The sequence below is a fragment of the Perna viridis genome, chromosome 6, assembly GCF_037379345.1.
Source record: "Perna viridis isolate PV_CMFRI_1.1 ecotype Kerala chromosome 6, ASM3737934v1, whole genome shotgun sequence".
NCBI classification, from domain to species: Eukaryota; Metazoa; Mollusca; class Bivalvia; order Mytilida; family Mytilidae; genus Perna; species Perna viridis.
The window spans coordinates 10923985-10937828 of NC_142450.1; the positions used below are offsets into that span (position 1 = coordinate 10923985).

Consider the following 13844-nt stretch of genomic DNA (forward strand, 5'->3'; position numbering starts at 1 on the left):
TACTCTTTTGAACTAATATTACTTTAGTCTATATACGCCTACGCTCATTGTGTGTCCTCAAACTACCTTTAAGCTATACATATCATATTTGGCCAATAATTTCCAAATTAAAATTAAATAAATAAATGAATATGAAATCGTATCCATCGATGTATTAGAAGACTGAACAGTGACTCCGTCCTTATTTTTTTTTTTTTTGTATTTAGGATATCCTAATTGTTACCATTCTCAATGAAATCAGTGCGACAAAAAACATTGCTTTTCTTCGATAATCGTAACTTTGCCAAATATGGATGAGTTTCAAAAAAATGTCTCACAAAGTCATTCTCAGAGGTATCTTCTTCGCAAGTTATACCAAGTGTTAAAAGATGAGGACACAATGTAACAAGATGAATAGCATCATCTGTTGATAAATTATGACATCGATTAATGTGAAGTTTTTTCATTGAGTAGTTATATACAGTGTTTTCCAATGCCAAACCGTCTCGATTGTTTTCCCATTCTTGCACCTCGTCTTTTTCTTCAGATAAGCTGTTATTTGTATGTTCTGGGGTATTTAGTAACGAGACAAAGTGACATGCATGCAAATCTAACTTCTTCAGTTTATCACAGGACTGAATTAATCTAACTAAGCAGTCATACGTCATATGTTTGTTTCTTTGAAAATCTGCAATTTCTAAGTTTTGACAATTTTCTGCAATGGCGACCAGAGCATTGCTGGTTAACAAGCGACATTTCCTCAACCGTATCATTTTTAAAGACACACAACTCATAACTATATTTCTGACATCAGTATCATTAATAAAATCGCATTTTATAAAGGAAACTTTTGTTAGCTTACGACAACCTTCTATGAATGCCGCCATAGCAGATCCTGTAATACCACGGCCTTGAAATGTCTGTCGATCCCCAATATATATTTCTTCTAGTAGAGGACAATTGGCCCCTAAGAATTCTAATGTTTTCCCAGTAATTTCTAAGCAAGTCTCGACATTTAGGACTTTTAGCTGCTTGCATCGTTGTGCAACACATTGAACATGAATATCACTAAATGACTGTGCATTTATCACAACTTCGGTCAAGTTGAGGGCATCGGACGAAGTATTAAATGGCGAGCCTCGCATGAATTCGTTATAAATCTGAATGTTTCTTAACGAAGAAGAAGTTTCGATGATCTCCGCCATCATCAAACCATTGTCTTCGTGCCAAACGGATACAACAAGCTTCGTTAAACGAGGTTGACTGGATACAAATGCTCGAAGGTGGTCTTCAAAAGATTCAATGTCCGAATCGAAGTAACCGATTTTCATTTTAGTCAGTGATACTATAGAAAAACAATTAAGAGATAATTCCATGTCATTCTTTTTGTCTGGAGTATAATCTACTTCCTCGAGAATTGTACAGTTTGACAAAAAATTGCCAAACATATCCGCCCATGTAAATCTCGTTGAAATTTTGAGTGCAGATAGGTTTGGAAAGACGTATTTTTGAGTTTTGTTCAAAATGACTTTTAACTGATCGTTTGATATGGAGAGTCTTTTCAGTGATACATGAATGTCGTCAAAGACAGTTCTGTTAACACTGTCAAATTTTATTTTTTTCCAGAACGGAGCAGATACGCCTATTTGATACCAAGATGAAGAGACCTTGCAAATAATTTCTACAATTTCTTTTTGAGAAAAGAATGAAAATATGTTTGTTAAGATCTCTGTTGGGAGATCGTGTATAGTTGTACTAAGTGCTAATTCGGACATATCACCACTGTTTGTTTCCAACTTTGACTCCATACTGGTCGAATTTTCTGGATTATTGCAGTTCGAAACAGGAGATTCCGAGATAGTGTTAGTTTTGTTCATACATGTATGACAGTTGCGGTATCCTACGTTGTTTGATAATGAATTAACACCAGAACACTCCCCGTCTATTGTATAATCCATGTTTTGTTCAAGCTTCATATCTTTCAGTGATTCCAATTGCCTTAAGTAATTCTTAGTTCTGTCTTCAACGGCCATGGTCAGAACAGGAAATGCAGATACTTTCACTGTTGAAATAAATCCAAAAATGTATGCAGAAATATACAATACATGTATATGGAATATCATGTAAGTTCATTCTTTGCTGCAAACATTAGCGAACATTTTTGTATGTTTCACAGCACAAATAACAAAATTAGCAGAATTCATGGCGCGCAAACTTTTTCAGAAAAAGAATAGTATTACTCCATTTATCAGATTAAATGAACAGATACAGTGAAACACAAACTGTATGACCTTTATAAAAAAAATAGTAAATACTTCCAGAGATCATAAAAAGGTCTCCAACAGTTTTTAACACACCTTTTTAAAAAGTAAGCTCTGAAAGGACCCGACAACAAAAACTAAAGGGTTTTGATATTTAACCCAGTTTTAGGTTGAGTTTACAATCAAGGCAAAGCGAAGAATGACAGATTTATTTTGTCGGGGGGTAGAATTTGTGAAAATCAAATTACATGCAAAAATATTGTTTTCCAATTTAAGGGGCGTACGCCGGTCCCACTCCCAAAGTATCCCCGCGCCTATCAACGAAACATTTGATTGTATTAAGTTTTGATCGATAGCTCCCCTTTTATATTATTTTCAAAGGGAGAAAATTGTTAAAACTTCATCTAGATCGAAAGTATTGTATGTTTCAAAACTAAAACCGATATTCAATATTAATGTGCATATACACGTAATCAACAATGTTACTGTAAATTAGTTAACGATTTGTAACAATTTGCGTCGTCAGCATATTTTTCAATAAAACTACCGGGATTTTAACACATTTTTTGATAGCCCTTGTGCCTTTCCGGTCCCCACCCACCATTTACCCTTTACACAGTATCCGTACACGTACTTACCTTCAACACCCCAATATTTAAAGAGTACTCAGTCTGTATATTTCCAAATGGTGTATAATATTATTTCATAATATTTCGTCATGAATTCTAAATATAACCGGACATTTAAATAAAATTTTAAGTATATTCAACCAGAAGATTGTACACCCGGGGTTGTACACACGAGATTGTACATGTATATATTTGGATCCCATGATCCCGCATGGCCAGTGGCGGATCAAGAGTGGTCCAGGAGGTTGGCAACCCACTTATTATTGGAAAAATTGTCATTTTCATGTGAAAAAAATGGTAAATAACGTCCTAGTACCCCCTTTTTTCTGAAAAAAACCCGCAGGCACCCCCGCTCCATTTCAAGGTTTCTGGATCCTCGTCTGTAACAAAAATTGCCAAGTAAATGGAAAGGACCGAAAACGCATCGTCTAAGGAATTTCGTTTCTTTCCTTTACTCTCTTTTCTTCCAGTTTCTCACTCTTTTAATATTTCAACTGCCAACGCCCTACTATTTTTTTCGAAATTTAATGGTCTGCGAAGATATTGTTTCGTACCCAGTGTACATAGGCGCTTGTTTCTGTCTATGTGTCTAATACTATTAAACAGGGGTCGACTATCAATGCACAAGCTGATATAGAAAATATCTACTACTGTAACATATTAATGGAAATCTTCAGAAGTACTGCTAATTACTAATTAAAAAGAATGCAAAATAACCAACAATTTAATCAACCAAATTGTGTAAATATAAACAAAGCAAGAAAGAGTTTTAAAAAGCAAGTTCTGTCATCTGTGTTTTCACAAGAGATACGCTATGATGATCATGTCGGCATTTGAAAGAGGCGTGAAAAATGTATCAATGTCTATACTGTACAAAGTACATTGATAGTCGACCCCTGTTTGATAGTATTTCCCCCACAGACAGAAACAAGCGCCTGTGTCAGTAGATAGATGAAGATGTAGAGGTATTGAATATGTTACTAGCATAAAACTAAAACACGCCGACAAAAACAAACCCAGTAAGTAAATAGATAACAATAGCGTGAAATGCAAATTGGAAATTTTTCAATCTAAAAATAACTAATAGGGAAATTCATGTAGAAGTTCCATTTTAGGCGGTTTGTTTTGATAACGACCATTCTAGACGCACATTGCTTCGTGCATGTATAACAGTACAAAAGTGATTTTTTTTGGTAAAACCTGGTAAGTTTGTTATAATAAGTTTCAGCAGCATTTCGTACACAGATGACAGAACTTGCTTTTTAAAGCTCTTTCTTGCTTTGTTTATATTAACACATTATTATTAATGATTAAATTGTTGATTATTTTTCATTCTTTTTAATTAGTACTTAGCAGTACTTCTGAACTTGGAAGATTTCCATTAATATGGATTAGGTATTGTCTATATCAGCGAGCACAGTGATTTTACCATACTTGTGACTCGTAAGACATTGAATAGTCAAGTTAGACACGAAGGGGTGGTTGGGTTTTTATTTTGCAAGCGCAATATTTTTATTTATATTTCGGCAGCAAGCGAGATCAATATTTTTATAAGAAATTCTACCTTGTTAAATAATGGTTCAATGTTTTTTTTAAATGAATGCATGAGTAAAAAATGCTTTGTAGCAACATCTAGTGGACAAGATTAATTTGTACAGATTCGGAAATATTACTGTTCTCGGCGGATGTTGGCAAGCTCCAAACAACGGTAGACGCTTTCGTGACCAAACTCCGGAGCATTGGTCTCTTCCATGCCCGCACTACTTTTGCCATTTCAGAATATTAGTATATATAAATAATCAGAATGAAAGAGGAAGATATTTAAATATCCGAAAAACAGAAAGGTATTGCACCTTTACTATGTAATTCAAATTTCATCGAAAATGAAAAAAAAAAAACATTTTCTTTTGGAAAACTTTGTGAAGCTTATAATTCGATCTACGAGAACACTAATCAGTTAGAAGATATATTAACTAATAAAACAATGTAATGTTATCAACAGACTAGCACTAATTCTTATAAAATACTAAGAGTAATCAAGGGAACCAAGGTTATAGCGGTAATCAAAAGAATGTAATCCAGGGACAAAGACCAGACATGGAAAACAGACATACACAACAAAGAACATAAAGTAACTAAAATCATACATACAAAGTAACAAAAGTAAATGAGCAACTCGGACTCCACTAAAAACTGGGAGCGAGGCCCAGGTGCACCGGTAGGGTAAGCGTCCTCTGCTTTTCTAAGATTGACTTCCGCTTTGGGTGAGATTGAAGATGAAATTCACTTTATTTTCAAGTGTTCTCAGGAAAATGAGGAGCGAAAAATTTTATTTAATACCATAACAGATCAATGCTCCAACTTTGCTAATCTAAATATTGAATAAAAAATTTTGTTTGGCTGATCATGGTGTCTTGTGAAAATGCAGGAATGCTAAAAATATTGGGAACATTTATTGTAATATATGATAACTATTGAATCTTTTCAAATTAAAAAAAGAAAGTAATTTTTATGAGCTTGTCCATGGGTATTGAAGAGGCATTTTTCAACCTGCCTAACTACATCTATGTTCTCCTTAAATATAAATAAAGGTAGTTCATGTCTTGTAGGCCTAGGTCTGCGGGGAACATGAGAAAATATAATGTTCTGATTGATAACATGCATAATTATCCTTAAGCACTGTACCTTGATGTCCCCAGCAGACAGACAATTTAACCAACCAGTCGCTAGACATAGATCTGTACACTTTAATTACGACATGTCTTGTTGGTCTAAATTAGACACGAGGAGGAATGCAATGATTCTAATAAATCATGCATTATATTACTTAGTATATATGAGCGAATGAGTCTTTTCGGTCGACATAGGACAGGGCACGAGGAGGAATGCAATGATTCTAATAAATCATGCATGTCTTTGAACACCGCCTCTTGGTGACCATGTGGACCGACAATACTCTCACTAAAGTCCTTTGAATAAACAAGAAAAGAAAACAATTATTATTACCCTAGACAGCTAGAATTCTGGACCTTGTCACAGGACAAATTCAATGTTGGGAAAACTTCAACTTCGTTCTCTCAACTTTAAACACCTAATCTTCTCAATTGTAAGACATCTCATCCCGCCTGGATCACAAATACATTGTATATAAGAGATGCATGTGTTGTGCTACAGAACAGAACATAGAAAATATTTTATTGCCAATTAAGGGCCCACAGAGTGCTACATAAGTATAGTATACACACAAAGAGGAAAAGAGCATTGATTCGTTAGAAAAGTACAATTACATAATACAGTTATATTATACACTGCAGCAAATAAATTTTCTAACTGCACTAAGTATTTTCTGGTTTTAGAAGTAAGAAGATAAATAATTTTTTGTTCATTATCTAAAAATTTGAAATCTGGAACTCCGTTTTCTACCGACTCAAAAAGAACCTATCTATCATTAGAAGAATTTTCACACACTATCAAAAAATGAGTTTCATCTCCTGCAGCATTTACTATGTACCTGACATTTGTTACAAAACGTTCTTTTCTAAGAACGGTAGAGTATCGACGCATCTCAATCATAAGATTATGAGCTGATTTACGTACAAAGACCATGACAATCAGTATAATGCTTTAGGTCAAATATATATCTTTACAAAATTTGCCATACTTGAAGGTTATAAGTATAATATGTCAAATCCGAGCTGACAAAAATTATCAAAGTTGTTTTTAATTAATGTTTCTTCGGGGCGTTAAAAGGTTTCACCTTCATCATATTAATAAAATAATATATATTGTCTTTATACGATATAAATGTTTACAAACTTAGTATCTCATAAGACAGTTTTAGCTCTAAAGAGTTGAACACTACTTTAGATGGATGATATGTTGGACAATTTAGTTAATTTCACGAAGAATATGGCAAAAACGAGCAAACTTCCCGGTATTATTTGTATTTTAATTGAGGATTAACATTACAGCGGATCCAGATTCTTTGAATAGGAGGGGTGCCAGCTGGGGTTCCTCAGAATAAAAAGGAGGGTGCTAGGACATTATTTGCCATATTTTGACAATTTTTGCTTATGAAAATGATAAATGTTCCAATAAAGAGGGAGAGGGTGCCAACCCCTTGCACTCCGCCCCTCCGGATCCGCCTCTGCTTTATTTCAATAATGCTATAGCATGTTTCTGATATTGCTTTCATTTTTTTACAGCGATATAGAAGCACAGTGTAGATAATGAACTGAGTTCATGGCTGAGGGTGGTTTTAATCGCGGACAGGATGATTCCAGAAAATTAAATCTGGCCATCATAGGAAAATCGAATAGTGGAAAATCATCCCTGATTAAAGCTTTGCTTCAGGCACAGTTTCCACTCGGATCCGACATTTGTTTAGATTTACCGGTTACGGATGCCCTAGAATGTACTCGAGAATGTACGCCGTACTACCACCGTGACAGTCCCGTGGTGTTATGGGATGTTCCTGGTTGTGGTACTCAGAATGAACCCATAGAAAACTATGAGAAGAGAATAGAAATGAGTCAATATGATGGCTTTATTGTGTGTTGTGGAGGACCAGTTACCGAAGACGAATTATACTTAAATAATTTGATAGCACTAAAGGGCCGGAGGTATATTTTTGTGAGAACGAAAATAGACATTGCTCTTGAAAATGATAAGAAAGCTCACCCATCAACCTTTAGCATCACTGATGCTCTGAAAAGGATTAGGACTAGCATTGAAGAAAAGTTGTCAGAAAATGGAGTACTTACATTACTGGTCAGCAGCAACCTTGGTTACACTGGTTACACAGATGATTTCCGTACTCTGCAGTTCTTGGTTTTCAATAGGGAATCTCTGTCTGATTTTATGAAACACTCTAATCGCAAAGTTAGCAGAGGTAATAAAAGCGGAATTTCCAGCTGGAAACGCGTTTGATCCACTGATTCTGAATGGATATCAGAGATGAATACCAGATTACGTGAAACCGATTTTTTTTATTATGGCATTACTTTTATACATACATGTACATGTTTGTGTTACTATAAGCCCTCGTTCTTCCAGAGTTCCTATTCCTACCAAGTTTTATTCAGGGGCATTATATATTAATTATGTGTTCCCTTTCGTTTACTTTTTCATTGTACTGTTGTAGTTATTTTTAATTTACTTCAATCTAAAAAGAGATAATAGGATGTAAGCCTTACTTCAGTAAAAGGATACGAACGGTGAATCTGTAGTCACATGCAATAAGATATGTTATCTGCATTAAAAGCGTACATGTTATAAATGAAGATATGAATATATCTGCAATATAAATAGCACATGAAATTCAGAATGTCTATATGTATAAAGTGCTGTGCATGCTATATTTTTTTTTTATCTTTTTTCATCATAATAAGGTTTACAAACGTGCCATTGTTGATAATTGCAACTTAAGTTTATAGTACTGTTCATGTATTAAGTGTAATTTTTTGTAAGAATCAGGCAAAATAGGAAAAATCAGAAACTTGCATGTCAATTCCCACCGATGTGACAATATAATTTCACTCACGGATGCTCTCTTTGAAAAAAAAAACATTATTTAATCTCTGCATCATTGGATTTGGTTGTAAATTTTTCAATAGAATGTTAGAAAATGTGGATTTTGATAAAGTTATCTGCCCTTTAAATGTTCATTTATAGTGCATTTCAATGAAGTTACATGTATATCTCAATGCACCAACATGATATGGAAAATCTTGTTTTTTCCCTTGATTCGGATTGTGCAAATAGTCAAATTACACTATCAAAATGATGGTCTTTTTTCATACCATGTTTCACCCACTGCCTGATTCTTACAAAGACTGACACTTTAGCAGTTGATATTTTTGCCCCAAATTTTGCAGATAGTCATATTTTTGTAACAGTATGAATTCAAGTCAATGATTCCATATAAGGATACTTAGTAATTGTATTCTATGTGCATAATCTGCAGCGGCGGAGTTTTAGGTAAAGGGGGGGCAAAATTTCTTGACAGGATCACTAATGAAGATCACGAAGTGATCTGACTTTGCTAGGGAGGTTGGGGGCATGCCCCCCCAGAAATTTTTGGAATATTAAACATCAAATACATCCTCTCAAGTGTCAGGGTTTGTCAGGGAGCGAAGTTTGACTTAAAACTCTTGACTTGGAAGGATGCAACCATACATGTCGGACTTTATATCTGTACAAAATATTTGATTAGTACCATTCAGTTAAGGAGGTAGACCTAAGGTAAGGGACACAACTCTTATAAATCATTGGAACGTTTGTATTCAGCATTTTACATCGATCTGATGTAAGCATCAAAGTAACTTGGATTGATTTCACTGTTTCAAATGAAAGCTTGATAGGCTTTGGTGATATTGAATATGATATATACATACAAATGTACATGTATCACGGTATTTTAGGAGTTACGTCCATAACCCTACGTCTACCTTCTTAAGCGCACATGTTCATTATTTAGTTTTGAACTAATGAAGAAATAATTAACATTAGATACATGTATGTTGTTGTATCAATTTCTTTCACACATGGACTAGGTCTTAATATTCGAATATTTCATGCCTCGAGCATTTACCCCCGTTCTGTTCGAACCTTTTTTGTTCATTTTGTGCAAAATCTTGGAATAAAAGAGCAATAATAGCCTTAAACCCTCTTTTTTCATGAACTCCCCTTTTCAAAATCTTAATAAGGGATATTGAATTCCCACCTAGAGTATTAGCCGATAATCCGGACACTACTATTCTAAAGCTAAATAGTTTTTACTTTTGTCTCGAAGTTTTTATTATTTTTTTTTGTTTTGTTTTGACTAATGTTTTGTTGTTTTTTTTTTATTTTTCTCAAAACCTTATTAGCTAAAATTTCTCGATCCAAACTTACAACTGACATGTAATTATAGGACTTGAAATAACTGTGCAAATAAGAAGCGAGGCGAATGTTGTATGTATAGCTAGAATTAAAGTTTTGAAGTATGATGACCTACACACGTACAATGTACATGTATGTACATTTTGTATGTAGTTCAAGTACGTAAGAACTAGGCTAATATGTATATTACATTTGTAATTTATTGGATACATTGTGTGATATTCCATGTTCTGTTTTTTTTTTTTTTTTTATTTATTTATTCGTAAACATGTATTTTTTTGCATTGTTGAAATGATTAAAGTTATTCCTTTAAACTTTTCATTTTATCATCGTTTTTGTCAGACTCAAGGTTCTCGGACGTATAGACTTAGACAAAGACACAGAAATTTTATTTATAGTGGACATAATTATCTATACCTTTTATGAAAGCTCTTTAAAAAATTTTATCCACATTAATACAATGTAACTCCAACAGCATTTGGTAGATACACATAGATTCTCCTTCAGTCTCGGAGGGATTATTTTCTCCTTTCGAGATAGCTAAATTTAGATTTTAATCCACGAGCTTTAGCGAGTGCGTTAAATCTAAAATTTAACTATCGAGAGTGGAGAAATCGTGTAATTCCCGAGAGCATTGGAGGAGAATCTGTTTCTCTCATGAAATTTGTAGAAAACTCAGAAATGTAAAATGGCGGGGAAAATAGTAATCACCGCCCGGTGGTTAAAAAGTCTCATGCAATTTTAATCACGGGTTTAGAATGGGAGAAATACATTAAAGCATACAAACTTACAGTACTGTACAAAACCAAAAACAAAAAACAAAAAAAAACAACATGACATTGACGTGAAAAGAAAGCACATAAAGTATGATTCTTAGCATGCACAAGCATTTAGCAAATCAAAGCAGGCAATTAAAATCACACAAAGCATAAAATGGAAAATTTAAAGCACTAAGGAACTAAGCAACAAGCTTAGCCAAATGAGTAAAGACTGTGATATGCTGGAACTGACATATATATGTAACATGAGGCATAAGTAGGATTACATGTAAGATATACAGGAGCCATCACTGCATGGGTTACCATTTCTGATGTTAATCATGCCATTAATCTGATGTATTGTAGGGTCAAATGCATAATTATACTAATTCACGTTTTAATTCAGTAGTAATAAGTTGCTGGTATTGGCTTGATTTTTTTTTTTTTTTTTTGCACAATGCCAAATGTGTGAATTCCACTTTCTGAATGAGATAAAAGAAAACATTTTTTAGATAAAAACTGAAAAAAAAGTTAACTTTCTTGCAAAATTCATTTCGTTAACTCGCAACAGAATGAGGATCAAATGTTTTCGACGGATATTCATAATCCCATTCCGATATTTAAAATGTACGCTATTTTTATATTTTAAATCAGATTATGTGAATTAATTTTTCCCAATTATCACTCATGGAAACTAGAATTTGGATGTCTTTGAAATGGGAGTAAGAAATGAATTTGTTAAAATTTTAAATTTTGAAAGATTAGCTTTCATCTTGAAATGATTAAACAGAAAAGGTGTGCACAGTTTCTTTTTTCCAATAGTACATCTTATCAAATTACTGAGTGTAGAGAAACAAACGATTCCAAGGCGACAAAAATGTGATATGGGAAAAGACCAGGTGCATCTGCAACATAGTACCATGGACATAGTATGCAGATAGATTACAATACCCTATGTAGTGTATAAATCAGTGGTGGATCCAGAGTTGATGTAGGGGTTGACACCCCCATTTTATTTGAAAATTTGTCATTTTCATGTGTTAAATTGAGGAATAATGGAAAATAATGTCCTAGCACCCCCATCCCCTATTACTGAGGAACCTTGGCTGGCACCCCCCCCCACACACACACACACACACTTTTCAAAATGTCTGGATCCGGTCCTGCCCAATTTTGGCCGTTATGCCGATTCTTAAGGAGATTTATGTGTATACAGTAACATATTAAAAACGCAATTCTTTTACAAGATACAAAGAAGTATATCAAAGATCAGTGAACAGTTTCTAAGGGTTCTTAAGTTAATAAAAACGCTCATTACATGTTTGGACCTGCATTACCATTACATGTATGTATGCATGTTTGTAGACATATATTTTCGATATACATTTGTTTACATGTATGCATATATGAACATCATATCGTGTTCTGATGAAACTGTTATACGTTCAAAAAGTACAAGTAATATTGATATATTTGTAACATATACAAAGCATAGGTACTATCTACAACATAAAATGACGAAAAATTGCTGTTCTACATGCTAAAAATGTAGTAAAATATTTATTGAATTCCCCACAATCTCCAATATGTAACTGAACACTGGTTGTATATGATTGCACAAGTACTGAGAAGACATAGTTACGATAGCGTATCCCTGTGTCCGATTCTCTCCCAACAGGTTTGCGATTCCTTGCCATTACTCGTAATGATGCAACATTGCATGTTTTTTTTTATCTATTAATGTGACTAAAGTACTGACATATTTTAATAAACAACTTTAGTACCATTTCTTTCTAATTAATCTCAAATTCGCATTTTTTTTTCTCACTTTGATCATTTTAATTTTGAACTCCATGCAGATAGAGAGTCGTCAAATTGAAGATTTTGGACATAATGAAAATTTTGAATCTCTCCTGGGCTTGCGTCATTGCGGATAACGGGGCGGAATCGTACCCCTGTTGTATTGTACTTCCTAATCGTGTCGAACGGAAGTAGTCGGATGGCTCCTAGACATGCTTTCACTGTTGTTGACGCATGTAAAAATGTAGAGATATGCTACCCTTTATCTCGAAGATTGCTATCTAGGGAACAAGACAGTGTATGCAGTGTTGACAAAATTGCACGAACGCATCACTCCTCGAAATACCATATTAAATCTGCAAATCAATCCAGGTGTTATAAATAGGAAAAGATCTTTTAGCGAATGAAATTTTAAGACAGACATGTTTTATGTATACACGTATGGCACCAGTATAAAAATGCTACTGATAACAGTTCTTTTTTGTGCATTTTTACAAAAACAAAAAATCTGGAAATCAAATGACAAAGATGAAGAACATATCAAGGGCAACTAACACAACACCCTCCAATTAATTAAAAGAACACACGAGCAGCACAAATCCGACTAAAACATCGGGGGTGAACGTAAGTGCTCAGGATTGCATGTCTCGACTGGTGAAAAAGAAAGTGCATGACGTCGATGATGCATTTGTTATATATTTAAGGTAGATAATACCTAATATTTCTAGTAGATAGATTTTCCTGGTTTTTCTCGAAGATGACTTTGTGCCGAAACTACGCAGACTTTTTGTATCGCGCTAGAACTCTAACAAATAGGCTTCTGGAACAGGGTTATGTTACTACAAGATTGAAGTAATCACTACAGAAGTTTTATGGTCGTCATCATGAACTCGTGGATCGTTATGGTGTATCCATCAGCACCATGAAAACTGATTTATTCAACGGGTCATAGTTTTCCTTTCGTCGTTTGTCTACCCCGGACTTCACTTTTTATGAGCAGCTCGGTGGGTGTTTCTAGAAAAGCAGAGGACGCTTACCCTACCGGTGCACCTGGTCCATGCTCCCAGTTTTTAGTGGAGTCCGAATTGCACATTTGCTTTTGTTACTTTGTATGTATGATTTTAGTTACTTGATGTTCTTTGTTGTGTATGTCTGTTTTCCATGTCTGGTCTTTGTCCCTGGATTACATTCTTTTGATTACCGCTATAACCTTGGTTCCCTTGATTACTCTTTGAATGAATATATTTCAGAATTTTAATGTAAAAAACATAGGTAGCCAAAACTTGATTTCGTGATAATTTAGCCTTAAAAGGGTAATTTTTTACAACATTTTATACACTAGATTCTGTAGGGAATTTTCCCTATTTCGAGTACTATTAAAAAACTAATTGATAAGATTTTTATGACTATATGTTAAGACCAATTAACTGTTTGTTTGTTTGTTTGTTGGGGTTTAACGTCCAAGCAGCAATATTTCAGATATATTCAGACAATGAACATGAAATGGATGATAAAATGAACATGAAATGAAAAAA

The 13844-nt window shown here is 34.2% G+C and overlaps 2 protein-coding genes across 4 annotated transcripts; one reads left to right on the forward strand and one right to left on the reverse strand.

Annotated features, from left to right (window-relative positions):
* Positions 1–181: 181 nt before the first annotated feature.
* Positions 182–5992, reverse strand: LOC148613628 (uncharacterized). Of its 2 annotated transcripts, none has more exons than XM_088587076.1 (2): positions 5876–5992; positions 182–2041 (listed from the first exon to the last, which is right to left on the reverse strand). In XM_088587076.1, the coding sequence occupies exon 2, from the start codon at positions 2010–2012 to the stop codon at positions 213–215; it is 1800 nt and encodes a 599-aa protein (XP_088443202.1). In that variant the 5' UTR covers positions 2013–2041; positions 5876–5992; the 3' UTR covers positions 182–212. The 2 variants fall into 2 exon arrangements, with proteins under 2 accessions (XP_088443202.1, XP_088443201.1); XM_088587075.1 differs by lacking the exon at positions 5876–5992 and adding an exon at positions 2879–3016.
* On the forward strand, positions 3784–10065 carry LOC148613629 (interferon-inducible GTPase 5-like). Of its 2 annotated transcripts, none has more exons than XM_088587080.1 (2): positions 3784–3888; positions 7075–10065. In XM_088587080.1, exon 2 carries the CDS (start codon positions 7112–7114, stop codon positions 7796–7798), a length of 687 nt encoding a protein of 228 aa, XP_088443206.1. In that variant the 5' UTR covers positions 3784–3888; positions 7075–7111; the 3' UTR covers positions 7799–10065. The 2 variants fall into 2 exon arrangements, with proteins under 2 accessions (XP_088443206.1, XP_088443205.1); XM_088587079.1 differs by lacking the exon at positions 3784–3888 and adding an exon at positions 3956–4072.
* Positions 10066–13844: the final 3779 nt, after the last annotated feature.

Bases quoted from the DNA above. Each gene is read 5' to 3' on its own strand.
- LOC148613629 (XM_088587080.1), top strand. From the start codon at position 7,112: ATGGCTGAGGGTGGTTTTAATCGCGGACAGGATGATTCCAGAAAATTA.
- LOC148613628 (XM_088587076.1), bottom strand. From the start codon at position 2,012: ATGGCCGTTGAAGACAGAACTAAGAATTACTTAAGGCAATTGGAATCA.